At 36.8% G+C, this 27245-nt stretch overlaps 1 protein-coding gene across 2 annotated transcripts in view; it reads left to right on the forward strand.

The window, feature by feature from the left end:
- The window catches only part of DNAJC13 (DnaJ heat shock protein family (Hsp40) member C13), a 153312-nt gene that overhangs the window by 106158 nt on the left and 19909 nt on the right, over positions 1-27245 (forward strand). For both annotated transcript variants that reach the window (XR_006335233.1, XM_043873864.1), the window contains exons 37-48: positions 1609-1793; positions 2213-2287; positions 3652-3771; positions 6562-6741; positions 12908-13075; positions 14081-14194; positions 15752-15868; positions 16984-17161; positions 21901-21992; positions 23526-23625; positions 25521-25595; positions 25837-25949. Coding sequence is in view for 1 of the 2 variants with exons in the window: in XM_043873864.1 (XP_043729799.1) it covers positions 1609-1793; positions 2213-2287; positions 3652-3771; positions 6562-6741; positions 12908-13075; positions 14081-14194; positions 15752-15868; positions 16984-17161; positions 21901-21992; positions 23526-23625; positions 25521-25595; positions 25837-25949 (1517 nt within the window). In the remaining variant the exon portion in view is untranslated. The remainder of the gene's footprint in view (positions 1-1608; positions 1794-2212; positions 2288-3651; positions 3772-6561; positions 6742-12907; positions 13076-14080; positions 14195-15751; positions 15869-16983; positions 17162-21900; positions 21993-23525; positions 23626-25520; positions 25596-25836; positions 25950-27245) is intronic.

Below are 27245 nucleotides of genomic sequence, written 5' to 3' on the forward strand. Positions count from 1 at the left end.
CGTTAAATGAGATCTAAAATGGACCTGGAATTTAAGCATCATGTCTTTTGTAAGACTGCACCTATCCATAAATCTCTAAAGGCTGAAAACATCAAAAGTGCTCTGTTTTTTAAAAAGCAACAGAACTTTTTTGGTGGTCCAGTGGTTAAGAATCCGCCTTCCAGTGCAAGGGACACTGGTCCGATCCTTGGTCTGGGAATGTTTCACATGGCTTGGAGCAACTAAGCCTATGTGCCACAACTGCTGAGCCCATGCTCTAGAGCCTGTAAGCTGCGACTACTGAAGTCCTTACACCTAGAGCCGTGCTTCTGAACAGGAGAAGCCACCGCAATGAGAATCCGCACACTGCTTTTGCAACTGGAGAAAGCCCGTGTGCAACAGTGAAGACCCACCACAGCCAAAAAATTAAATAAATAAATAAATCTTTAAAAAATTTGAAAAACGTGAGAGACTTTTCAAATGATCATATATATCCCCTCACACTTCATTTTCTGTGGTAGCTCTCAAAATCCTCTGATCCTGTGGAACACTTTGAAAATTTTATACATGAAATACGTGTGATTTTAGGGTACAGGTTATTGGGAATTTCCAATGTTGTTTTCAGGGTGATTTGTGGTAGCCTAACAGTAGTAGCCAGAAAGCTCGGAGCACATTGAAAATTTTTAGACTTTGTTGGGGAGGTTGGATTTAGGTTCAGTGTAACAGGTGTCCATTGGCTTCTAACTAAACTTGGCTTACGCATAAAATGGGAAACCCATTTGCTCTGTAGGATAATGGGAGAAAAGAGAGAATAATGAGAGATCTGAGATAAGCAGGAGTGTTGGGTAATTTAAGATAAATAGGACTCCAGTTTATCCGGAGGGGACATCATGGGGATTGAGCAGCTTGGACATTAGAGCAGTGATTAATTGATTCAGTGTTGCATATAAACTCAACAGAAAAGCATTTGTAAAACATTTAGTTAAATGACATTTATCACTAATAAGAATGAATTTAAAGCAGTCTTTTTCAAACGGTTGTTTTTTGGCTGATAACTATTTAAGCCACCATAGTGCAGCTGTAGCTCATTTTTATGTATTATCAAGATCAGAATTTTTTTTTCACACTGTCTTCTACTTTTCACAAAGGGAGTTTATACTCAGTAAGTTCTGGGGTAGGGGGTCCTCACCTAATAGAACTTAACATTAATTCATTCACTCTTTTTCTTATGTATGTATGTGTTAGGACTACCAGGACCAGTTCCAAGGGGCTTTTTTTTTTTTAAGCTGTCTTAAAAATGCATTAATTTAAAGTAGATTATTGGTCATTCTCAGAAGGTAAAAGTTATAAAGATCATGTGGACCATACAGAAAGTAGATACTCTACGAAGGATCAAAACCACTATACACAAAGTTTAGTTTTAATCTACCAGGAAATACTCTTTCTAGTAGAAACATTTTAGAGAAGTCAACCAAACAAGTTTGCTAGTAGAAAAGATCCAAGGGGTTTGTACTCAGTTTAATTTCTTTATATAAACTAGAATTAGGAAACATTTAAGATGTTGACTGTTTTAATCTTTTTTTTTTGACAATGTAATTAAAAATTAACTTAAAACCATGATTATTTCAGATTTACAGCCTTATAAATATGCAGGATACCCCATGCTAATTAGGACTATAACAATGGAAACTTCAGATGACCTCCTTTTCTCAAAAGAATCACCATTGTTGCCTGCTGCTGCAGAGCTGGCTTTCCATACTGTTAACTGCTCAGCCCTCAATGCTGAAGAGCTTAGACGGGAGAATGGAATTGAGGTAATATGGAATGATCTTTGTCCTTGTCTTAAAGCTAGTTTAGGCAAACCGTCTCTTAGTAATAAAGAATTCACCAAGTACGAATACAGTTGATAGAGTTTCTTTAATTTATCGCAACAGATAACCATGTTCTTTATATTCTAATGCCAAAATTAAAATAAGTGGAGCCTTATTGCATAACATGAATTGGAGAATATTGGATTCAAATTTGGTGAACTTAATATTACTTGCAAAATAGTGTAGTAGGATGCTTTTAAAAAACTGCAGGGTTCTTTGTTTACTTGTTTATTTAACAAATGTTAATTGAGCTAACACTTACTTGCCAAGTTTCTAATATTAGAAGGTTAATTAATGTTTTATTCCTAGCAGAGAAGGCTTTTCAAACTTTGAGAGTTAATGGCAGACTTCTTTCTGTGCAGGTGTTACAAGAGGCATTTAGTCGCTGTGTGGCTGTCTTGAATCGTTCTAGTAAACCAGGTGACATGTCAGTACAGGTAAGGCTTGAAACACACTATTCCAAGAAAGTTACGCTAGACTAGTAGTTCAGATGTTAGGTCTGTTTTAGAATCACTTTGAGGGCTCATTAAAACCTGGATTGCTGAGGTCTGCCTCCCAGGTCCTCTGCCCAAAGTTTCTGATTCAGAAATTCTAGGGTAGGGGCCTGAGAATATGCTTTTCTAACAAAATTCCCAGATAATACTGATGCTGTTATTCTGTGTATCACACTTTGTGTGTGTGTGTGTGTGTATCACACTTTAATAAGCACTGTGCTAAATCATATGTAATCTGTTGGCTTAATTTTTTTCCCTTAAAATACAGAGTGATATAATGAATCCCATGTCCCCTTTACCCAGTTTCAAACATCTGTAATTTTTCCATTTTTGTTTCACTTATCTTCCATCCCCTTCCTTAATTCCTTCTTTACTTCCCACTCCCATACCTAGTGCTTTCATTTTCTTCTTTTCTGTTGAATTCTTTGGTAGAAGATCTATCAGGAACATTAAGATCACTGTAAAATGCATCTTTTTGACCTTTTGTGTATGCCAGCAAAATTTAGAATATTAAACAATTCAGTATAGGCTTTTGAGTTTCATCCTTATTTTTATTAATAAGTATAGTACATTATTAGAATTCAGGGCAAAAATACTTTAATCCAGAAGTTGGCAAACTTTTTTTATAAAGGGCTAGAGGGTGATTATTTGAGACATTCAGGTTACATGTAGTCTGTTGCATTATTTTTTAAACTACTTATTTTTGGTTGGACTGGGTCTTTGTTGCAGAGCACAGGCTTTCTCCTTGCAGAGAGTAGGGGCTTCTCTTTATCATGGTGCACAGGTTTCTAATTGCAGTGACTTCTCTTGTCGCTGAGCTCCAGTGCTAGCGTGCACGGGCTTTAGTAGTTGCTGCTGGAAGGCTCTAGAGAGCAGGCTTAGTAGTTGTGGCACATGGACTTTATTGCCCCACAACATGTGGAATCTTTTGGACCAGGGATCAAGCCTGTGTTCCCTGCATTGGCAGATGGATTCTTGTCCACTACCACCAGGGAAATCCTATTGCATGTTTTTATTTGTGACTTTTACAACTCTTTCCAAATGTAAAAGATAAGGCTTCCTGGCCATACAAAAACAGATCATGGTTGACTTGGCCTGTTGGCCGTATAGTGGCCATGGTTTGCCAACCCTGCATCTATAGGGTATCTTAACCAGAAATACTGATAATTCAATAGAAATGTTCTGTTTAATTTTGGAGTGTCATATATATCATTAAACATTATTACGAATCTCTGCTCATTTGATTTCCACTGTCTTAAACAGGAATGTACATGTGACCTTTTTTTACTCTGTTGTGTTATCTGCAGGTGTGTGGACACATAAGCAGATGCTATAGTGTGGCTGCTCAGTTTGAAGAATGCCGAGAGAAAATTACAGAAATGCCTGGCATCATCAGGGATCTCTGTCGGGTGCTCTACTTCGGCAAGGTAGACGTTATGTTTACTGCTTTCTGGATCCAGTCAGCAATGAGTTTTCTTGTCAAGTAGCCAGTCCTCAATTTATAAATAAGCTGTTTTCCTAAAATTATTTTCAAGTAAATGACATGGATCTCTAAAAACATTTTTCACTGACTCCTTGCTATAAATGATGACTTTGTTCCTGGGCTGGCCCACAAAGAATAAGGTAAGAGTGACATGTCTAGATGGAAGTTGGTTCCTCTGAACATTTGAACAGATGCAGGAAAGCAAGAGAGAAGACTAAACTAAATCAGTCTAATGAAAGTAAAAGATTATGTAAACTTAAGAGTCAAGTCACTGCATGGTTAAAAGGCCATAGGGATCTGAGAGCTTGCTGTTCTTCCCAGTCCAACACTGCTTAGGGAACTTGACTGTGGGTGATGTGAAAAGTGACTGGGAAGGAAAGAGATTCTCTGGTGACAGAGTGACAGTTGTGTTGGAATAGAATAGGATTAGTTTGCTGATCCTGGGCTGAGGTACCTAGAAATAAGGAATCTGATGAAAACACATCCCCAATTATGTTTACTTGACATACTTAGATATGTCTAATAAGAATAAGTCTCCTGGTGGCTCAGAGGTTAAAGTGTCTGCCTGCAATGCGGGAGACCTGGGTTTGATCCCTGGGTCGGGAAGATCCCCTGGAGAAGGAAATGGCAACCCACTCCAGCATTCTTGCCTGGAGAATCTCATGGACGGAGGAGCCTGGTGGGCTACAGTCCACAGGGTCTCAAAGAGTCGGACACGACTGAGTGACTTAACTAACTAACTAAGAAGAATAGAAATGCTGGTATAAAGAAATAAATCTGTATACCTACAGTAAAGGCTTCATTGATACCCTTAAGATCACTGACACATGCTTTGCTACTAAAGCCTTATCACTGTTTTTAAAATTACAAGAAGTGAAACAAAACAGTATTCTCACGTCTTTAACACTAATTGGCTTCAAAGATAGTAATTCTGATACAAATTGAATCCACATTGAGGTATCACCTCACTTTGGTCAGAATGTCTAGCACCAAAAAGTCTACAAATAATAAATGCTGGAGAGGATATGGAGAAAGAGGTCCCTTGTATACTGTTGTTGGGAATGTCAGTTGGTGTAGTACAGCCATTATGGAAAACATCATGAAGGTTCCCTAAAAAAACTGAAAATAGAGCAAGAATACTGAAGTGGGTAACCATTCCACCTCCATGGGATCTTCTTGACCCAGAGATTGCACCTGGGTCTCCTGCATTGCAGGCAGATTCTTTACTGCCTGAACCACCAGGGAAGCCCCAGAGCTACCATATGATCCAGCAGTTCCACTCCTAGGTACTTATCTGGAAAACTGAACACACTAATTTGAAAAGATATGTGCACCCAGTGTTCATAGCACTATTCATAATAGCCAAGGCATGAAAACAACACAGGTGTTCATCAACAAACGGTTGGCTTAAGTTGATGTGTATACACACACACAGGGATTCCCTGGTGGCTCAGACGGTAAAACGTCTGCCCGAAATGCAAAAGACCCGGGTTTGATCCCTGGGTTGGGAAGATCCCCTGGAGAAGGAAATGGCAACCCACTCCAGTACTCTTGCCTAGAAAATTCCATGGATGTAGGAGCCTGGTGGGCTACAGTCCATGGGGTTGCAAAGAGTTGGACACGACTGAGCGACTTCCCTTCCCTTATACACACATACACACACACACTGTATATACACACACAAATAGACACACATAATGGAATGTTATTGAGCCATAAAAAAAGAATGAAATATTGCCATTTGCAGCAGTGTTAATGACCTAGAGAATATTATGCTTAGTGTAACAAGTCAAAGACAAGCACTGTATGATAACACTTATATGTGGAATCTAAAGAATAATACAAATAAACATATATACAGTTATGTATATAACTGTACATATATATATAAACATATATAGAAACAGTCTCACAGACATAAAAAACAAACTTACAGTTACCAGAAAGAAAAGGAAGAGGGAGGTGAGGAGGGACAAATTAGGAAAACGGGATTAACAAATGCAAACTGCTAACATAAAGTGGGCTTCCCTGATAGCTCAGTCAATAAAGAATCTGCCTACGGTGCAGGAGACCCTGGTTTGATTCCTAGGTCTGGAAGATCCGCTGGAGAAGGGTTAGGCTGCCCACTCCAGTATTCTTGGGCTTCTCTTATGGGTCAGCTGGTAAAGAACCCGCCTGCAATGTGAGAGACCTGGGTTCTATCCCTGGGTTGGGAAGATCCCCTGGAGAAGGGAAACGGTGCCCACTACAGTGTTCTGGGCCTGGAGAATTCCATGAACTGTATGGTCCATGGGGTCACAAAGAGTCAGACATGACTGAGTGACTTTCACTTTCATTCATAAAATAGATAGGAAGGATTTGTTATCCAATTGTATAACACAAAGACTTATATCCAATATCTTGTATTAACCTATAATGGAATATAATCTCCAAAAAAATTGAATCTCTGTGTTGTATACCTGAAACTAACACAGTATTGTAAACAACCATACTTCAGTTTTCAAATTAATTCTTTAAAAAAGTAATTCTGTGTCTTGTCACATGGTTACTTTAATTTTAGGCTTTAAAAGATACAGGATTCAGCTATAAGCCAGAATAGAAAATATTAGAGGAGGTAAACACACATACAATAAGTTAGTTAAATAGCTTGTCATAAATTCACAGTCTGTTTCTCTTGGGAGCTTTTTTAAAAATCCATTATTATTTTTTTTAATTCCATTATTTTTATTCTCAGAGTATTCCAAGAGTGGCTGCCCTTGGAGTAGAATGTGTCAGCTCTTTTGCTGTGGATTTCTGGCTACAGACACACCTATTGCAAGCTGGAATTTTGTGGCATCTGCTTGGTTATCTGTTTAATTATGACTACACCCTGGAAGAGAGTGGTATTCAGAAAAGTGAAGAAACAAACCAGCAGGTAACTTGAACGTTACTTTAACACTGAATTTGAACCCAAACTGTAGATTAATGCAAAGCCCTAGCTATCTGGAGTCCTCAAGGCATAAACCATTTTTCAGGATTATTAAGTTTATTGTTCTTTAAGCCCCAGATCTTTTTATCTTAACTACTTATCCCAGAAGGATTCAAGACAGTGGGATTTGCAATAGTATATACTGAGCATAACTTAATCTTTTCTTGATTACTCAGAATCACCTTTATGATTACGGAATTATGGTTGTATATCACAGGGAAGTGATAACAGTGCTGTTGAGGCTTGTTTGCCTAAATAATTGAGAACTGATTTTTACAGATATTTTTTCTGTCACTCCTTTCTTATTCATTATTCATATTGTGAATATGTGCCTCTAGTGATCAGATCTACTTAATCATCTTTTGTTCCCCACCCTATCCCCCAGGGTGCTTCTTCCAGTTATCTACAAGTTACTATATTAGATATAAATGACTACATAGATCCTGACTGTCTTTCATATAAATAGAAGAATAAACTGTAATGTGTGAACTTTTTTTTAATCATTTTCTTATTTTAAATTCTTTATTCTTTAATTGAAGGATAATTGCTTTATAGAATTTTGTTATTTTCAGTCAAACATCAGCATGAATCAGCCATAGGTATACATATGTCCCCTCCCTCTTGAACCTCTCTCCCATCTCCCTCCCCACCCTACCCACTAGGTTGGTACAGAGCTCTTGTTTGAGTTCCCTGTGACATACAACAAATTCCCATTGACTATCTATTTTACATATGGTAATGTAAGTTTCCATGTACTCTCCATACATCTCACCCTCTCCTGCCCTTTTTCTGTGTCCATAAGTCTGTTCTTTATGTCTGTTTCTCCACTGCTGCCTTGCAAATAAATTCTTCGGTACAATCTTTTTAGATTCCATATATATGTGTTCAGTCCAGTTCAGTTCAGTTCAGTCGCTCAGTCGTGTCCAACTCTGCGACCCCATGAATCGCAGCACTCCTCCCTGTCCATCACCAGCTCCCAGAGTTTACTCAAACTCACGCCCATAGAGTCAATGATGCCATCCAGCCATCTCATCCTCTGTCGTCCCCTTCTCCTCCTGCCCCCAATCCCTCCCAGCAACAAGGTCTTTTCCAATGAATCAACTTTTCGTGTGAAGCAGCCAAAGTATTGGAGTTTCAGCTTCAGCATCAGTCCTTCCAGTGAACACCCAGGATTGATCTCCTATAGGATGGACTGGTTGGATCTCCTTGCAGTCCAAGGGACTCTCAAGAGTCTTCTCCAACACCATACTTCAAAAGCACCAATTTTTCGGCACTCAGCTTTCTTCACAGTCCAACTCTCACATCCATACATGACCACTGGAAAAACCATAGCCTTGACTAGATGAACCTTTGTTGGCAAAGTAATGTCTCTGCTTTTTAATATGCTATCCAGGTTGGTCATAACTTTCCTTCCAAGGAGTAAGCGTCTTTTCATTTCATGGCTGCAGTCACCATCTGCAGTGATTTCGGAGCCCAAAAAAATAAAGTCTGACACTGTTTCCCCATCTATTTCCCATGAGGTGATGGGACCAGATGCCATGATCTTAGTTTTCTGAATGTTAAACTTTAAGCCAACTTTTTCACTCTGCTCTTTCACTTTCATCAAGAGGCTTTTTAGTTCCTCTTCACTTTCTGCCATAAGGGTGATGTCATCTGCATATCTGAGGTTATTGATATTTCTCCCGGCAGTCTTGATTTCCAGCTTGTGCTTCTTCCAGCCCATCATTTCTCATGATGTACTCTGCATATAAGTTACATAAGCAGGGTGACAGTATACAGCCTTGGCATACTCATTTTCCTATTTGGAACCAGTCTGTTGTTCCATGTCCAGTTCTAACTGTTGCTTCCTGACCTGCAGGAAGGTCAGTTTCTCAAGAGGCAGGTCAGGTGGTCTGGTATTCCCATCTCCTTCAGAATTTTCCACAGTTTATTGTGATCCACACAGTCAAAGGATTTGGCATAGTCAGTAAAGCAGAAATATATGTTTTTCTGGAACTCTCTTGCTTTTTCGATGATCCAGTGGATGTTGGCAGTTTGATCTCTGGTTCCTCTGCCTTTTCTAAGTATATGGTATTTATCTTTCTCTTTCTGACTTACTTCACTCTGTAAAATAGGCTGTAGGTTCATCCACCTCATTAGAACTGATTCAAATGTGTTCCTTTTTATGGCTGAGTAATATTCCATTGTGTGTATGTGCAAAACTTCTTTATCCATTCATCTGTCCATGGACATCTAGGTTGCTTCCATGCTCTAGCTATTGTAAATAGTGCTGCAGTGAACATTGGGATACATGTGTCTTTTTCAATTTTGGTTTCCTCAGGGTATATGCCTAGGAGTGGGATTGCTGAATCATGCTGGTTTTATACCTTGTGTTTTAAGGAACCTCCATACCATCTTCCATAGTGGCTGTATCAATTTACATTCCTTCCAACAGCACAAGAGCATTCCCTTTTCTCCACACCTTCTCTAGCTGATGTTGGCCTTTCTGATCAGTGTGAGGTGATATCTCCTTGTAATTTTGATTTGCACTTCTCTAATGATGAGCGATGTTGAGCATCTTTTCATGTGTTTGTTAGTCATCTGTATGTCTTCTTTGGAGAAATGTCTGTTTAGGTCTTTTCTCCCATTTTTTGATTGGGTTGTTTGTTTTTCTGACCTCGAGTTATACGAGCTGCTTGTTTATTTTGGAAATTAATCCTTTGTCCATAGTTTGATTTGCTATCATTTTCTCCCATTCTGAGGGTTGTCTTTTCATCTTGTTTATAGTTTCCTTTGCTATGCAAAAGCTTTTAAGTTTAATCAGGTCCACTTGTTTATTTTTGTTTATATTTCCATTACCCTAGGAGGCTTACAGAGGATCTTGCTTTGATTTATGTCATGAGTGTTATGGCTATGTTTTCCTCTAAGAGTTTTATAGTTTCTGGTCTTACATTTAGATCTTTAATCCATTTTGAGTTTATCTTTGTGTATGGTGTTAGGAAAGTGTTCTAATTTCATTCTTTTACATGTAGCTGTCCAGTTTTCCCAGAACCAATTATTGAAGAGGCTATCTTTCCCCATTGTATATTCTTACCTCCTTTGTCAAAAATAAGGTACCCATAGGTATGTGGGTTTATTTGTGGGCTTTCTGTCTTGTTCCATTGGTCTATATTTCTGTTTTTGTGCCAGTATCATACTGTTTTGATGACTGTAGCTTTGTAGTATAATATGAAGTCAGGAAGGTTGATTCCTCCAGCTCCATTCTTCTTTCTCAAGACTGCTTTGGCTATTCGGGGTCTTTTGTGTTTCCATATGAATTGTGAGAGTTTTTGTTCTAGTTCTATGAAAAGTGCCTTTGGTAATTTGATAGGGATTGCTTTGAATCTGTAGATTGTTTGGTAGTATAGTCATTTTCACAATATTGATTCTTCCACCCCAGTAACATGGAATGTCTCTCCATTTGTTTATGTCATCTTTGATTTCTTTCATCAGTGTCTTAGAGTTTTCTGTATGCATTTCTTTTGTCTCCTTAGGTAGTCGTATTCCTAGATATTTTATTCTTTTTGTTGCAGTGGTGAATGGGGTTGATTCCTTAATTTCTCTTTCTGATTTTTCATTGTTAGTATATAAGAACACAAGTGATTTCTGTTCATTGATTTTCTATCCTGCGACTTTGCTAAATTCACTGATTAGCTCTAGTAATTTTCTGATAGTATCTTTAGGGTTTTCTGTGTACAGTATCATGTCATCTGCAAACAGTGAGAGCTTTACGTTTCTTTTCTGATCTAGATTCCTTTTATTTCTTTTTCTTCTCTGATTTCTATAGCTAGGACTTCCAAAGCTATGTTGAATCCTAGGGGTGAGAGTGGGCACCCTTGTCTTGTGATCTTAGGGGGAATGCTTGCAGTTTTTTACCATTGCGAATAATGTTTGTTGTGGGCTTATATATGACCTTTACTATGTTGAGGTAAGTTCCTTTTGTGCCCATTTTTTTAAGTTTTAATAATAAAAGGGTGCTGAATTTTGTCAAAGGCTTTTCCCCCATCTGTTGAAATTATCATGTTTATCTTTCAATTGGTTTATATGGTGTATCACATTGATTGATTTGCCTATATTGAAGAATCCTTCCATTCCTGGAATAAACCCAACTTGATCATGGTGTATGCCCTTTTTAATGTGTTGTTGAAATCGGTTTGCTAGAATTTTGTTGAGGATTTTAACATCTGTGTTTATCAGTGATATTGGCCTGTAGCTTTCTTTTTTGTGTGTTGTCTTTGTCTGGTTTTGGTATCAGGGTGTTGGTGGCCTCATAGAATGGGTTTGGAAGAGTTCCTCACTCTGCAATTTTTTGAAGGAGTTTTAGAAGGATAGGCATTAGCTATTTACATGTTTCATAGAATTCACCTGTGAGGCTATCTGGTCCTGGGCTTTTGTTTTTTGGGAGAATTTTGATCACATTTTTTATTTCCGTGCTTGTAATTGGCTTTTTCATAGTTTCTATTTCTTCCTGGTTCAGTCTTGGAAGATTGAACTTTTCTAAGAATCTGTCCATTTCTTCCAGGTTATTGATTTTATTGACATATAGTTGTTCATAATAGTCTTATAATCCTTTATATTTCTGCACTGTCTGTTGTAACCTCTCCTTTTTCATTTCTAATTTTGTTGATATGATTCTTTTCTTTTTTCTTGATGAGTCTGGCTAAAGGTTTGTCAATTTTGTTTCTCTTCTCAAAGAACCATCTTCTGGTTTTATTAATCTTTACTATTGTTTCTTTCATTTCTTTTTCATTTATCTCTGCTCTGATCTTTATGATTTCTTTCCTTCTGCTAATTTTGGGTTTTTTATGCTTTTTCCAGTTTATTTAGGTATAAAGTTAGGTTGTCTGATTTTTTCTTGTTTCTTGAGTAGGATTGTATTGCTATAAACTTCCCTCTTAGAGCTGCTTTTGCTGCAACCCATAGATTTTGAGTTGTGTTTTCCTTGTCATTTGTTTCTAGGAATTTTTTGATTTGCCTTTTGGTTTCTTCAGTAACCAGTTTGTTATTTAGAAACATATTGTTTAATATCCATATGTTTGTGTTTTTTACATTTTTTTTCTTGTAATTGATATCTCGTCTCATAGCATTGTGGTCAGAGAAGATGCTTGATATGATTTCAGTTTTCTTAAATTTACTGAGGTTAGATTTTTGACCCAAGATGTGGTGTATCCTGGAGAATGGAATGTTCACTTTTGCACTTGAGAAGAAGGTATATTCTTCTGTATTTGGATGGAATGTCCTGAAGATATCAATGAGACCCATCTTGTCTTATGTATCATTTAAGACTTGTGTTTCCTTATTAATTTTCTGTTTTCATGACCTGTCCATTGGTGTAAGTGGGGTGTTAAGGTCTCCTCCTATTATTGTGTTACTGTCAGTTTCTCCTTTATGTCTGTTAGTGTTTGTTTTATGTGCTGAGGTGCTCCTATGTTGGGTGCATAGATATTTGCAATTGTTATGTCTTCCTCTTGGACTGATCCCTTGATCATTAGGTAGTGTCCTTCCTTATGTCTTGTGGTATTCTTTATTTTAAGGTCTACTTTGTCTGATATGAGGATTGCTATTCCAGCTTTCTTTTGGTTTCCATTCGCATGGAATATATTTTTCCATCCTCTCAGTTTCCATCATTATATGTATCTTTAGGTCTGAAGTAGGTTTCTTCTAGGCAGCATATGTATGGGTCTTGTTTTTGTATCCATTCAACTGTCTGTGTCTTGGTTGGAGCATTTAATCCATTTATTTTTGAGGTAATTATTGATATATATGATTCTATAGCCATTTTCTTAATTGTTTGGGTTTTTTGGTTTTTTTTTTTTTTTCAGATTTTTTTTTTTTTTCCTCTTGTATTTCCTAACTATATAAGTGCCTTTAACATTTGTTGTCAAGCTGGTTTGGTGGTACTGAATTCTCTTGACTTTCACTTTTCATAAACTCTTGACATTAGTATTGGGGACTTCGGTACCTTTTTTGTTTCTTTTTCTTGGCTTTCTCTTCCTTAATATCTTCCATACTGTTTTGATTCCATAAATGTACTGTTGCCTTTAAGATAAGAGATCTATTTTAATAACTTAATGTCTTAATTTTTTTGTAACAGGAAGTAGCCAACAGCCTTGCCAAACTGAGTGTCCGAGCTCTAAGTCGCCTTGGAGGTTATCTGCCTGAAGAACAAGCAACACCAGAAAATCCAACCATAAGGAAAAGTTTAGCTGGCATGCTGACCCCCTATGTTGCTAGAAAACTTGCTGTGATTAGTGCTACTGAGGTATGTGCTTCAGAGCTAGCCTGGGTTTTGACAAATATTGCAAGATCCTCTACATAGTAGAGAAACATAACAATGTTGATTGCTCTCAGAAACCTAAAAATTGAAAATGCTCATATGCTTGTCCTGTCAACTAAGAAATTTGGTTATTGTCTTTGTGCTGATGATAGCAGCTCTATACATCCAGGGATGATAACTCCCTTCTTTCCTCCTGGCACAAAGCTCAGAAAGTGTAAAGTGTAAAAACTTCTTATTAAAACACTTAGGTGATTCCCTGATGGTCCAATGGTTAGGACTTGGATTTGAGTCAAGGACCTGGATTCAGTCCCTGGTTGAGGAAATAAGATCCTGCAAGCCGTGAGACACATACCCCCACTCTCCCTCCCCACAGAAAAACATTTAAAGGAGAGTTAAATCAAGTAGAGCACTTAAAATCAAGTAGAGCAACACAAAGTGAAAGCATTCTAGATGGCTAAGCAGGCATAAGCTATGTCTGCAGAACTATTGAATTCATCCTTGAATCAGGGTTTGGCTGAGAAAATTGGAACTGAATCTCTGCCCGTAAGTTCTACTTCCCTTCCTAGGAGTATGCTTCATAAAGACTTAGATTTTGTTTTCAAGTATATGTATGTAAAGGTCATATGGTATTCTTTTTAAACTTACATTTACTGTTTATAAAATGCTTTAATAAATTATCATGTGTGATTTTCAGCAAAGCAGAGCAAATGTTAAGAATGAGATGTGAAAACAGACTCAAATTTGAATTCCAGTTTCACCACTTAAATGTTGTGAGATCTGGGACAAATAATTTGATCTTTCTCAGAGAAGTCTTGATTTTTCTCAGCTGCAGAATGGTAAACATTATATTTTCAAACTTGTTAAAATTATTCAAACCCATTGTACTTAAGGTTCCTATTACAGTGCTTGGTGTGTCATAGACAATTTTAATGAATGATAACTTCAATATTTTTCCTAAATATTATGAAACACTAATATTCTGTCTTATAGATTTTGAAGATGCTTAATAGTAACACAGAGAGCCCCTATTTGATATGGAACAATTCTACAAGAGCAGAACTACTTGAATTTCTTGAATCTCAACAGGAAAGCATGATTAAAAAAGTAAGTTAATAATTTCTTGCATCCTACCACCTTCTAGTGGAGAAGGTAGTAAGTCATGAAAAAGTCAAAAGACAGAGAGTACAATGGGAGATAAGGAGTTGGCCTGGATAATACATAACTAGATGGTTGAATCTTGATGGTTTAGAAGACATTTATGTTTGTGAGTTTGGACTTCATTAAAGGGTAACCATCACTGAGTGTCTTGGATTATGCAAAATTTGGTTTACCACTCATTTCATGATAGTCACTCAGAGCTCTTCATTGATAGAAGTTTTGAGAATTGCAGAGCTAGGAAGAACCAGTCTCAGATTTCTACATATCATCTGTTTTTTTTACCAGAAGAGAGAGAATGTCATTCTTTCTTTGTTTAGCCCTTTACAGTTTATCCCCACTTCCCTCGTAGCTCAGTTGGTAAAGAATCTGCCTGCAATACAGGAGACCCAGGTTCAATTCCTGTGTCAGGAAGATCCCCTGGAGAAGGAAATGGTGATCCACTCCAGTATTCTTCCCTGAATCCCATGGACAGAGGAGCATTCACTTTTCTTTACAATTTATTATACTATTATATATATTCAGTCCAACCTAAATTTTATGTAATTTCAACCAAAATCTTCTTAGGGTTATTTTTTTCCTATTTTCCTATCTTTTTCTTTTCACTTTCACTTTTCTTTACAATTTATTATACACTTTTACATATTATTTCAGTCCAACCTAAATTTTATGCAATTTTAACCAAAATCTTCTTGGGGCTATTTCTTTCCTATTTTTCTTTTTCTTTGTCCTTAAATGGAAATTATTCTTGATTTGTCAACTGATATATTACCTTGCTTTTTTAATTCAGAGACCCTGTTTTCCTGTACTTTATCACTTAATGTATTACTTTTTAAAACCAGTTCAGATATGTTCATCTCTTAATTCTATCACCCTATATCTGACCAGGCCAAATGTCTGCTGAGAGGAGAGCCACATGTCATACTTGCTTATAAACACTAGGTCTAAGATACTTCGTTGGCTGACCTCAGTGATCTTTTGAAATTTTAAAATGAGTTTCAAATTTGGACTAAAAAACAATATAACTCTCTGCCTATATATAACATAACTCTATTAGGGGCTTCCCTGGTGGCTTAGTGGGTAAAGAATCTGCCTGCAATACAGGAGACACAGGTTTGATCCCTGGGTTAGAATAATCCCCTGGAAGAGGAAATGGCAGCCCATTCCAGTATTTTTGCCTGAAAAATCCCGTGGACAGAAGAGCCTGGCGGGCTACACTACAAAGGGTCACAAAGAGTCAGACACGACCAAGTGACTAAGCACACGTTCACGCATTCATGACTTTTCCAGATTAGTCCATATTAGTCCATATTACTAATTACAAATGTTAAAATTATATTAAGTGCTGTGATGTGTATCCCACCACATTTTTCTCCTATGGAAAAATGAATGGATCTTTGAAGTTATTTATCTGATAAGTTATTAAACTGAATATGGATAGATTTATAAACTACACACTAGTAATTCTGATTTATATCTAACAACTTGTTTTCTCTTTTTTCAAAGGGTGACTGTGACAAAACTTATGGAGCAGAATTTGTCTACAGTGATCATGCCAAAGAACTTATTGTAGGGGAGATTTTTGTCAGGGTCTATAATGAAGTCCCTACTTTCCCACTTGAGGTAAGCTCTCTACTTTTGATTTTGTCTGTAACTTTTGATCATTTGTTATTAAAAGCTACTGGTTTATTCACACTGTATACATTGAAATAATATCTGCTTTTTGCCAAATATTTTATACTAACTTGGGTATGTGATAGGGTGACCCATTGATAACTTATGCGACTTTATTTTGAATATTGGGGAATTTAATGGATTCATGAGTAAGAATTTATTCCTTTCCCAGCTATTTCTTATATTTTATGCATAATGCTACTCCACTGTATTGTGTATATATGCCTGCAGCTCTGCTGTCTCTTGTGGAGGCCTTTTACATACTCACTCTATCATGTTAAATGTCAGACCACCAGACAGTAGTCTATCTCTGGCCAGTTTTTAAAAGAAATTAAGAAAATAGAAGGGGAGTGCAAAGAGAATTTTTAGATGAGTGGGTCACATCAGGTCATTTCTTGTGATGACCCCTAATCATTTCCAGAAGCAAATAATCTTTTCTTTCCTTAGTTCTTGGGGATCATGTAGGAAAATTCAGTTGTAGTTTTTTTTTTGGAGGGGGTGACAAAGATTTGGTGGTTGATTGGTTTGTAAGTAAGAAAGAAGTGAGACTTTGTTTTAGAGTTTGCTCTTGGAAAAAGGAATTTACGAAACTGTGATGTATGTTATTTATCACAGAATAATATATAAAAATAGCTGCTTAGCAGAATGAGTTTAGTGATTTTTGAAGTCTCTTTGAAAACTTCCTTTTGAATTTATAATCTAATATATATAATTTTTAAATGTAAAAATGCAACCAATTTATAGAAGTTATATATCATATTAACAATTCTCTCAGTAAAGTAAAGACATACTCTTACCTCAGAGTTGTTATGCTACGTTACTGATGGGAGTATAGCAGATTTCTAATGGATTTGGACCAACAGTGATAAACACTTTCTAATGCAGTTGAGTTTTATCCCTTTTCTCCTCAGTCCTCATTTAATGCATAGGTATTTTCATGTGTCTGTATAATTTAATCACTTCCGTGACTTGAGATGTTTCTTTGTTGCTTTTACTGTGGGGTTTTTGTTATAGGTTATTTCTAAGGACACAAATGTTTTTAACTATTTTTCTACTTGATTTAGGTTCCAAAAGCATTTGCTGCAAGTCTCTTGGATTATATAGGTTCCCAGGCCCAGTACCTTCACACCTTCATGGCTATCACTCATGCTGCAAAAGTGGAGTCAGAGCAACATGGAGACCGCTTGCCAAGAGTTGAAATGGCTTTGGAGGCTCTGAGAAATGTTATAAAATATAATCCAGGTATGTGATTGTACCCTTGACAAATAAGACAAATAGAAGAGCCCCAAAAATTCCAGGTCTCAGTTTTACCAGGAAAACTCAGGGAAAATTATGCTTGGTTATTGACCCCATAATATGTTTACCTCTAAATAATAGGCTGGAGAGAGAGGTCAGTCATCATGCTTAGAAGAATTCATATCTCTAAGAGCAAATGAGTTTCAATAAGTTGAAAAGGCAGAATAACTTGATGGCTTAAAACATCACATTGATGACATAAATTGACATACAAGGTGTAAGTGCTTAAGTTAGAGATACTGACGAGGTGATCTAATTTTTCTACCACTGGTCCCTACAATGCCATACTTAAAAAAAAAATGCCTGAAGTTTCTGGTGCTTGAAAATTGAAATAATAAAATGAGAATTGTCATTCTTAAAACATCTATAAGAAAGACATTTACAGGAACATTATCACTCTTGCCTGACCTCAGGGAATATGCTGGAGTGAAAATCTGAAAGCTTATTCCAATTCTAACTTTGATAACAAATATAGACTATTTATACAGAGAGGGAACACAGCCCCACCCATCAACAGAAAATTGGATTAAAGATTTACTAAGCATGGCCCCACCTATCAGAACAAGACCAAGTTTGCCCCACAGCCAGTCCCTCCCATTAGGAAGCTTGCACAGTCCTGTTACCTATCAGAGGGGAGACAGAATGAAAACTATAATCACAGAACCAAACTGATCACATAGATCACAACCTTGTCTAACTCAATGAAACTATGAGCCACGCCATGTAGGGCCACCCAAGATGGACGGGACATGGTGGAGAGTTCTGATAAAGCACGGTCCACTGGAGAAGGGAATGGCAAACCACAGTATTCCTGGCTGGAGAACCCCATGAACACTATGAAAAGGTAAAAAGATATGACACTTAAAGATGAACTCCCCAGGGTAGTAGGTGCCCAATATGCTACTGGAGAAGAGCAGAGAAGTAGCTCCAGAAAGAATGAAGAGGATGAGCCAAAGTGAAAGCAGCACCCAGTTTTGGATATGTCTGCTGATGAAAGTAAAGTCCAATGCTGTAAATAACAATATTGCATAGAAACCTGGAATGTTAGGTCCATGAATCAAGGTAAATTAGAAGTGGTCAAATAGGGATTGCCAAGAGTGAACATCAGCATTTTAAGAATCAGTGAACTAAAATGGAGCAGAATGGGTGAATATAATTTAGATGATGATTACATCTACTACTGTGGGCAAGAATCCCAGAGAAGAAATGGAGTAGCCTTCCTAGTCAACAAGAGAGTCCAAAATGCAGTACTGGAGTGCAGTCTCAAAAACAACGGAAAGATCTGTGTTCGTTCCCAAGGTAAACCATTCAGTATCATAGTAATCCAATTCTGTGCCCCAATCACTAATGCTGAAGAAGCTGAACTTGAATGGTTCTCTGAAGACCTCCAAGACCTTCTAGAACTAACACCAAAAAAAGATGTCCTTTTCATCACAGGGGAACAGAATGCAAAAGTAGTAAGTCAAGAGTTACCTAGAGTAACAGGCAAGTTTTTTTGGCCTTGGCAGAGCAAAAGGTAGCCAGGCAAAGACTAACAGAGTTTTGTGAAGAGAACACACCGTTCATAGCAAACACACTCTTCCAACAACCCAAGAGATAACTCTACTCATGGATGTCACCAGATGGTCAATACCGAAATCAGATTGATTGTATTCTTTGCAGCCAAAGATGGTTAAGCTCTATGCAGTCAGCAAAAACAAGACCAGGAGCTGACTGTAGCTCAGACCTTGAACTCTTTATTGCCAAATTTAGACTTAAATTGAAGAAAGCAGGGAAAACCACTGGGCCATTCAGGTATGACCTAAATCAAATCCCTTACAATTATATACAGTGGAGGTGACAAATACATTCATGGGATTAGATCTGGTAGACAGAGTGCTTGAAGAACTACGGACGGAGGTTTGTGACATTTTATAGGAGGCGGTGATCAAAACCATCCCCAAGAAAAAGAAAAGCAAGAAGGCAAAACGGTTGTTGAGGAGGCCTTACAAATAGCTGAGAAAAGAAGAGACACTAAAGGCAAAGGAGAAAAGGAAAGATATATCCATCTGAATGCAGAGGTCCAAAGAATAGCAAGGAGAGATAAGAAAGCCTTCCTCAGTGGTCAGTGCAAAGAAATAGAGGAAAACAATAGAATGGGAAAGACTAGAGATCTCTTCAAGAAAATTAAAGATATCAAGGGAACATTTCATGCAAAGATGGCACAGTAAGGACAGAAGCTGTGTGGACCTAACAGAAGCAGAAGATACTAAGAAGAGGTGGCAAGAATACACAGAACTATATAAAAAAAGATCTTAATGACCCAGATAACCATGATGGTGTGATCACTCAACTAGAGCCAGACATCCTGGAGTGCAAAGTCAAGTGGGCCTTAGGAAGCATCACTACAAAGCTAGTGGAGGTGATGGAATTTCAGCTATTTCAAATCCTAAATGATGATGCTGTTAAAGTGCTGCATTCACTCAGTATGTCAGCAAATTTGGAAAACTCAGCAGTGGCCACAGAACTGGAGAAGGTCAGTTTTCATTCTAGTATCAAAGAAAGGCAATGCCAAAGAATGCTCAAACTACCACACAGTTGCTCTCATCTCACAAGCTAGCAAAGTTATGCTCAAAATTCTCCAAGCAAGGCTTGACAGTATATGAACCAAAAATTTCCAGATGTTCAAGCTGGTTCTAGAAAAGGCAGAGGAACCAGAAATCAGATTGCCAACATCCTTGGATCATAGAAAAAGCAAGAGAATTCCAGAAAAACATTTACTTCTGCTTTATTGACTACGCCAAAGCCTTTGACTCTGGATCTCAACAAACTGGGAAATTCTTAAAGAGATTGGAATACCATACCTTCTTACCTGCCTCCTGAGGAACCTGTGTTCAAGTCAAGAAGCAACAGAACTGGACATGAAACAATAGACTGGTTCCAAATTGGGAAAGGAGTATGTCAGGGCTGTATATTGTCACCCTGCTTATTTAACATCAGAGCACATCATATGAAATGCCAGGCTGGATAAAGCAGAAACTGGAATCAAGATTGCAGGGAGAAATATCAATAACCTCAGATATGCAGGTGACACCACCATTATGGCAGAAAGCAAAAATGAGCTAAAGAGCCTCTTGATGAAAGAGCAGGCTTGAAGAGGAGAATGAAAAAACTGGCTTAACATTCAAAAAACAAAGATCACGGCTTGCAGTTCCATCACTTCATGGCAAACAGGTGGGGAAACAATGGAAACAATGACAGACTATTTTCTTGGGCTCCAAAATCACTGCAGATGCAGCCATGAAATTAAAAGATGCTTGCTGCTTGGAATAAAAGCTATGACCAACCTAGACAGCATATTAAAAAAGCAGAGACATTTCTTTGCCAACTAATGTCCATCTAGTCAAGGCTATGGTTTTTCTAGTAGTCATGTATGGATATGAGAGTTAGACCGAAAGAAAGCTGGTCGCCAGAGAATTGATGTTTTTGAACTGTGGTGTTGGAGAAATTCTTGACAATCCCTTGAACTGCAAGGAGATCAAACCAATCAATCCTAAAGGAGATCAGTATTGTATATTCATTGAAAGCGCTGATGGTGAAACTGAAGCTCTACTATTTTGGCCACGTGATATGAAGAACTGACTCATTAGAAAAGACCCTGATGCTGGGAAAGATTGAAGTTAGGAGGAAAAGGGGACGACAGAGGATGAGATGGTTGGATGGCATCACTGACTCAATGGACATGAGTTTGAGGAGACTCTGGGAGTTGGTGATGGACAGGGAGGCCTGGTGTGCTGCAGTCCATGGGGTCGCAAAGAGGTGGACTGAGCAATTGAACTGAATTGATAGAATATATTGATATCATACCAAACATAAAAGTTGAATATAAAATATGAAACATATTTATAAACTATAGAATATAAAATAGAATATTATGTAGAATATAAAATATAAATCTAGAATATAAAAAATACATTCAGTATTCAGTTTCTTACCTGAAGACCTCAAAACTTTTTATTAACACTTAATACTGTGTTTCTTGTTCTTCTTTGCCCTTTTCAGTATGTATTACAGTACTATTATAATTTATATCTGTATTGCCAACAAATTATTCAAATAGAATAACCAGCAATAATTAAATGTTTAAGAAAATATCATTCCCATGGAATACATGGAGATGTTTTTAAAGGTAGTATTATAAAATCTGAAGAAAACTTCATTTTTTTATTTTGGCATATTAGGTACAAAGAAATTGCTGCAAACCTGGGAATTAATTTGGAACTTGTTTGTAATGTAGTTCTCAAGTGACAGAGTTCTAACTCAGTCTTACTTAAAAGCCAAATGATGTCACACTGTCTCCAGATGTAATTAGACTGACAGGGTTAGCTCTGAGGTCGAGAGGTAAAAAGTAAAAGTACCACCATACACTTTTAATTTTTGAATTGTATTTGATAAATTTCTTGTTTTTAGCCTGTCGGTTAGTTAGGGGTTGGGATGGAAATGAAAACAAAACAAACCTGAGAAACTTTAATACTGTTTAACTTCTTAAGATTTACTACTCCTTAGTGATACTGCACTCGCTTCATGTCACAGTTGTTGAGAAAAGTTTACCACAGACTTGACAGTAAACAAAATATATCCGTTTCCCAAAGATCGATAGAACATCGCTTGGAAATAAAAGATAAGCATTTTCTTTTTCTTTCTAGGCTCTGAAAGTGAATGCATTGGTCATTTTAAGTTAATATTTTCTCTTCTTCGAGTCCATGGAGCTGGTCAAGTACAGCAGCTGGCTTTAGAGGTAAAGGAATTTTGTTCTAAAGCATGCTGTCTTTCCTGCAACATACTATACATGGTTTGAGCCTTGGTTAACCATCATCTAAAGTTGAATAGAAATTTGTATATAGTTTTTTTTTTTATTTTGCCTATTAAGGCAAGTGAATGTCTTTAAACTTGAATTAATATGCCCATTTGAAGAGCAAATATTGTACAGTGTTCAGGGTGCTTCCCTCTGTGGTCATCATCTGTCATGCATTAGAACTTGGGATGCATCTGTCTAGTGTCATATGGGATGAGTTAAGGAATGGACTTTACTCGGGTAGCTTGGAAGCCACAGATGACAAAAAAAGGGAGCAGAACTTTCCAAGATGTTGAGACCAAGGGAGTCTGCTAGCTACACACTGTGAGTTTGTGTTCCATCTCCCTCAGTTGCTGTCCTTTCTTACGGGTTTGGCACAAAAGCATCCTTTCCAGCTACCCAGAACCTGTGGGTCTTAGAGGTCCAAGAGTGGTTGGAGGCTCCTCCTTCGGGAGAATGAAATCATTGGTTCTGTAGGAAGTTGTTTGTGTGGAGCCTTTTCCTCTGGAAGAAGCAGGAAGACCTTGGTCACAGGGTTCTTCTTGTCTAGCAACCCAGAGTGAACATCCAGGATCTTTTTTCATATGATCCTGTTTATTGTAACACACACGATTTATTATAAAGAACACCAAATTCAACCTTGCAGTAACAATGAACTTGATGAATGATTAAGTGTTCTTATATTGCATTTTGGTTTAAAAAAAATGTTTAATAAAATAATAAAGGTTAAATTGGTCAACAGCTTAACAAGCATGGTCTTTTCATTGAAAAGTATGCGTCTCCACTTAATTCCTTCAAGTACCTTGTAATTTTCAAAGTAAGCATTATTGTGTCTATATTTTTCTTTGAGATGCTGACCACATGATTCAAGTTGTGGCATTAATCTTTAGATGTAGAAGTTTAGATGTATAAGTTAGACTTGAGCAGTCATCTTCTTTTGAAGAAAAACATGCCTATTTCTTTATAATAGAAAAATAGACCTAATATATTGTACTGGGCACCGGAAACATTTACTTTCTCCCTCTGAAAGAAAAAGTCCAAGTAGTGAAGATGATTATTTTGCTAATCACTTCCCACCCCAAATCTCCAATTGGAAAACACTATAGCGTACATCATCATTCTGGAGCATGAACTGCTGTAGGATTGAAGGCTTCTTATGAGCCTAAGGATTGTGAATTGGTGCTAAAATATTTGTTTAGATTGTTACATTTAATTGTTACCTTTAAGTTAATAGAAAACATATATATATATATCTCACACACTAGCATTAACATTTTTTATTCTCAAAAGAGCAAAATAATAAAGCCAATTTTTAAGAATTAAACTCTTGCCTAAAAGTTAAATATTTGTCCTCCAAGTATTTTTCTCCTTTTGGTAATAAACCTTAAGTTTATTTAGGTCTGACTAATTTGCCTTAATTTGTTTAGGTTTGACATTATTTCCAGAACTCTTAGTGTCCTATTGATTGATTTTCAGGTTGTGAATATAGTGACATCTAATCAAGATTGTGTCAACAATATTGCTGAATCAATGGTTTTGTCCAATTTATTGGCTCTTCTGCATTCTTTGCCATCAAGTATGTATATTCGCTGGAATTTTCAGAACCACAGCACAGTCAGCATAGAGGGGAACAGTTACATAGATGATGCAAAACCTCCAACATAGTGTTTTGCAATATTTTAAATGGTATTCTTTATATTAGATTTGTCTTCCTATTTTATTTTTACATAAGTTAACTATTTTGTATTTCCATATCTGAAGTTGTAAGAGATGATAGAGATCCAAGAGCAAATGAAAATAATCTGTTTTTCTCAATTTACTGAGTATAAGCTACATATGAATGATTGAGAATTAACTGATACTCTGTGTTTTATTTACAAAAACACACAATTGAACTTGTGTGATAGAAAAAAATGCGTAATATAAAAATCACCTTATGTTTTACTTAAAGTTCAGTCCTGCATTATTTATCCTTTACTGATTTGATGCTAATAGTAACTGTTAGCACCAGATGAGATCAGTTTTTAAAAATGTAGCAACCTGATTTCTTGAGTACAGCCTGCAATAATATAGACTCCTTACACACTGTAGTTATGTCTCACATATGTGTGTAGTTGTGTTAGATCAACCTTGAGATTGCTTTTCAAAGACAGTTGTGATATAACTCCAACTTTGTCACTTACCCATCAACATGCATTGCTCAGTCAGCTTTGCCAGCCTTTCAGAAGTCACATTAATCTTGACTTCACACCTGTCCACCTCCTTGAGAGCAGCAACCAGTCTCACTCATTTTCTGATTAAGTGCCTTGCACATGTTACGTATTATGTTCAGTGAATTGAGTGGAGTTCAATTATTATTGAATATTTTTGTTATCTTTTAAATGACAGCATTTAAAAGTTATTAGCAGATTATTTTTTTTGTCATTCCTACAGCCTTAGTTGGTTTTTCTTTTTTATTACTTTTTAACAGCTACAAACAATGCAAAATTAAACTGATTGAATGTTACAGAAGTCATGGTCTAAAAGTTGTTTTATATTCATACTGAATTTATATAGTGCAGTCATGGTTTTAGTCTTACTGGTAAAGTAGCTGATATTTAGATATCTCAGCCTACTCTGTTCTCATTTATATTTTAGACTAGATTATTTTTCACTATTTGCTCAGGAATGTTAAAAACAAAATAACTGACTTCTTCTGTCCCATCCAAAGTCTTTTCCTTTGAACTTATGGTTAGAACAGTGACTGGTTTTCAGTGAAATATTGTTTCCTCTCTTAAAAGAAGTCTCATTTTGAGTGTTTATTCTCCTGCTTGTTAACTTAGCTCAGTCTGGCTACCATCCTTTGTTTTCGTCTCGGCCTAACACCTGGCAGCCTTCACCCTCTTTGCCAACTCTTCACTCCTCTGGTCACCTGTCTCTTGTTGCCCCTTGACATTGGAAGAGTAAGTCCAGTTGCCCAGTCTACTTCAATGACAAGGAAGGGGTGAGAAGTGCACAGACTTTGTGCAGAAGGATGCTGCTGTGTTTTAGACTGGAGCAGTGTCTTGCAACTGCTACTTCCTACTCATTTCTCTAAGATACTAGCACCAAATAAAAATAATAGATCCCTGAAAATAGTATCCTCAGGGTGTCAGGAGGTGAAATTTTGTTTGTACAATGAGCAATGAGGTAGAAGAACAGTATGGCATAGTGGTTATGGGTGTGGATTTTGGAGTCAGACCTCTGTAAACCTCTGTATACCTCAGTGGTATAGCGAGTTATACCACTCACCAACTGTGAATTCATGGGCTACTCAGACTGGATCTCAGATTCCTCACTCATAGCAAGACCACAAAACCTGTCTAGCTGGTTGTTGTGAAGTAGAAAGTATGATGCCGTTTGTAAAGCACCCTGTTCAGTGCCTGACACTGATGCCTAGTAAATGTAAGGTAATGTGATGATTCGATTCTTTTAATGTCTTTTGTTCTGCAGGTCGTCAGCTTGTTCTGGAGACTCTTTATGCTTTGACATCAAGTACAAAAATTATCAAAGAAGCAATGGCAAGAGGTAGTGTATAGAGTGCTTTCTCATCTAGTCATGCTCCGTAATGGTAAAGCTTATTTTGAGCTACTTTATATAGTCTGATAAACTAGAAGAATGCTTTGGAAGGCTTACAATTGGGGAAAAAAAAAAAAAAAAAAAACAGACTGCATTGAGTTTAAATGAGGTTGAAAGTAAATTCTACTGACTAGAAAAGTCATATTTTTTTATTTAGCCTATAAACGCTAATGCTTTTTTTCCTTCACAGGAGCTTTGATTTATTTACTAGACATGTTCTGCAATTCAACACATCCACAGGTTCGAGCCCAGACAGCAGAACTTTTTGCTAAAATGACAGCAGATAAACTAATAGGTCCAAAGGTGAGCACAAAATGGGTTCTTAGAAAGAAATTAATTATTAAAGCTCTGTTACTTTGGTAACTAATTTCATGAGGATTACCAAAGTCTGAAATAGTAAAGAAATGACTTGATATGAAAGTTGAAAGATGGACAAACCTGAATTATTCCTATATATTACTAGGTAGAGAAAAATTATAATCAGGGAAGCCTGCGCTAGAATTGAGAAGTCTTTTTTTTTTTTTTTTTTGAGAAGTCTTAAGAGAGTGTTTGAATTATGGGATGAAACTGTTCATCTCCCTTGAAGGAGCCAAGACATATTTTTAAAAGTATATTTTAAGTTGTGACAGAAGGTAGATTAGGTTAGGTTAGATTTCACACTTTGAGGATTGGCTTGTGAAGGTGAGTATCACAGTGCCTTTGCTTCTCCTCTCTGCAGGAAGATCTCTCATTAAAAATCTGGAGAAGACAAAATATCTCTGGAACCGTGGTTCAGTTCACAGAGCAGAAACCTACTAGAATAATACTTCTAAGTAGAATTGCATCCAGACACAGTTGTAATCAAAGTTTCCTTCTTCTGTTATTGAATCAGTTTCACATGAAGTAATGCTCACTGAAACACTGTCTATGCCAGCCCAAATATGAAATACAGGATCCTGAGCACCCCCTTACAGAAAACAAGCTAGATTCAGTTGTGTTTTTTCTTATCTGTTCTCCTGATTTAGATATTGAGAATATGTCACAAGACCTGGAATAGTTTTACTTTGGGAATATGGCTAATAATCTGTCATCAGTAGGGTTAATGGATAAGGAATATTACATTTGGGTGCCTATAGCAAGGGCCCATAAAATCATGAATATTGATATTTAATACTGAGTTTTCTTAATGCTAGAGTTGGGTAGCACATAACTATAATGTCTACTGTTATATTTTAAATAATGTTTTAGATGTTTAAAATATGTACTATAATTAATTTTTGAGCTCTTTAGTAATTTTTTAACCGTTGAAATGCATGAGGGACAAATTTTACCAAAGTGAATATATTTGTACTTAAATTTTCTATATAGGAAAAAATATATGTCAGCTCCTTAATTGAATAATTTGCAACAAGTGATTCTAGAACTGGGGTCAGTAAACTTCTTTTCCATTCTTATAACTTTATTCAGATATAATTGACATGCCATACAATTCACACACATGAAGTATACAATTCAGTGTTTTGGGCAACAACAGTCAGTTTTAGAACATTTTCATCAAACCAGGAAAAAAAAAAACCCATTTCCTAATTTAGCAGTCACTTCCCTATACTTATACCACAT

Source organism: Cervus elaphus, chromosome 19, assembly GCF_910594005.1.
Source record: "Cervus elaphus chromosome 19, mCerEla1.1, whole genome shotgun sequence".
In the NCBI taxonomy this organism is placed as follows: Eukaryota; Metazoa; Chordata; class Mammalia; order Artiodactyla; family Cervidae; genus Cervus; species Cervus elaphus.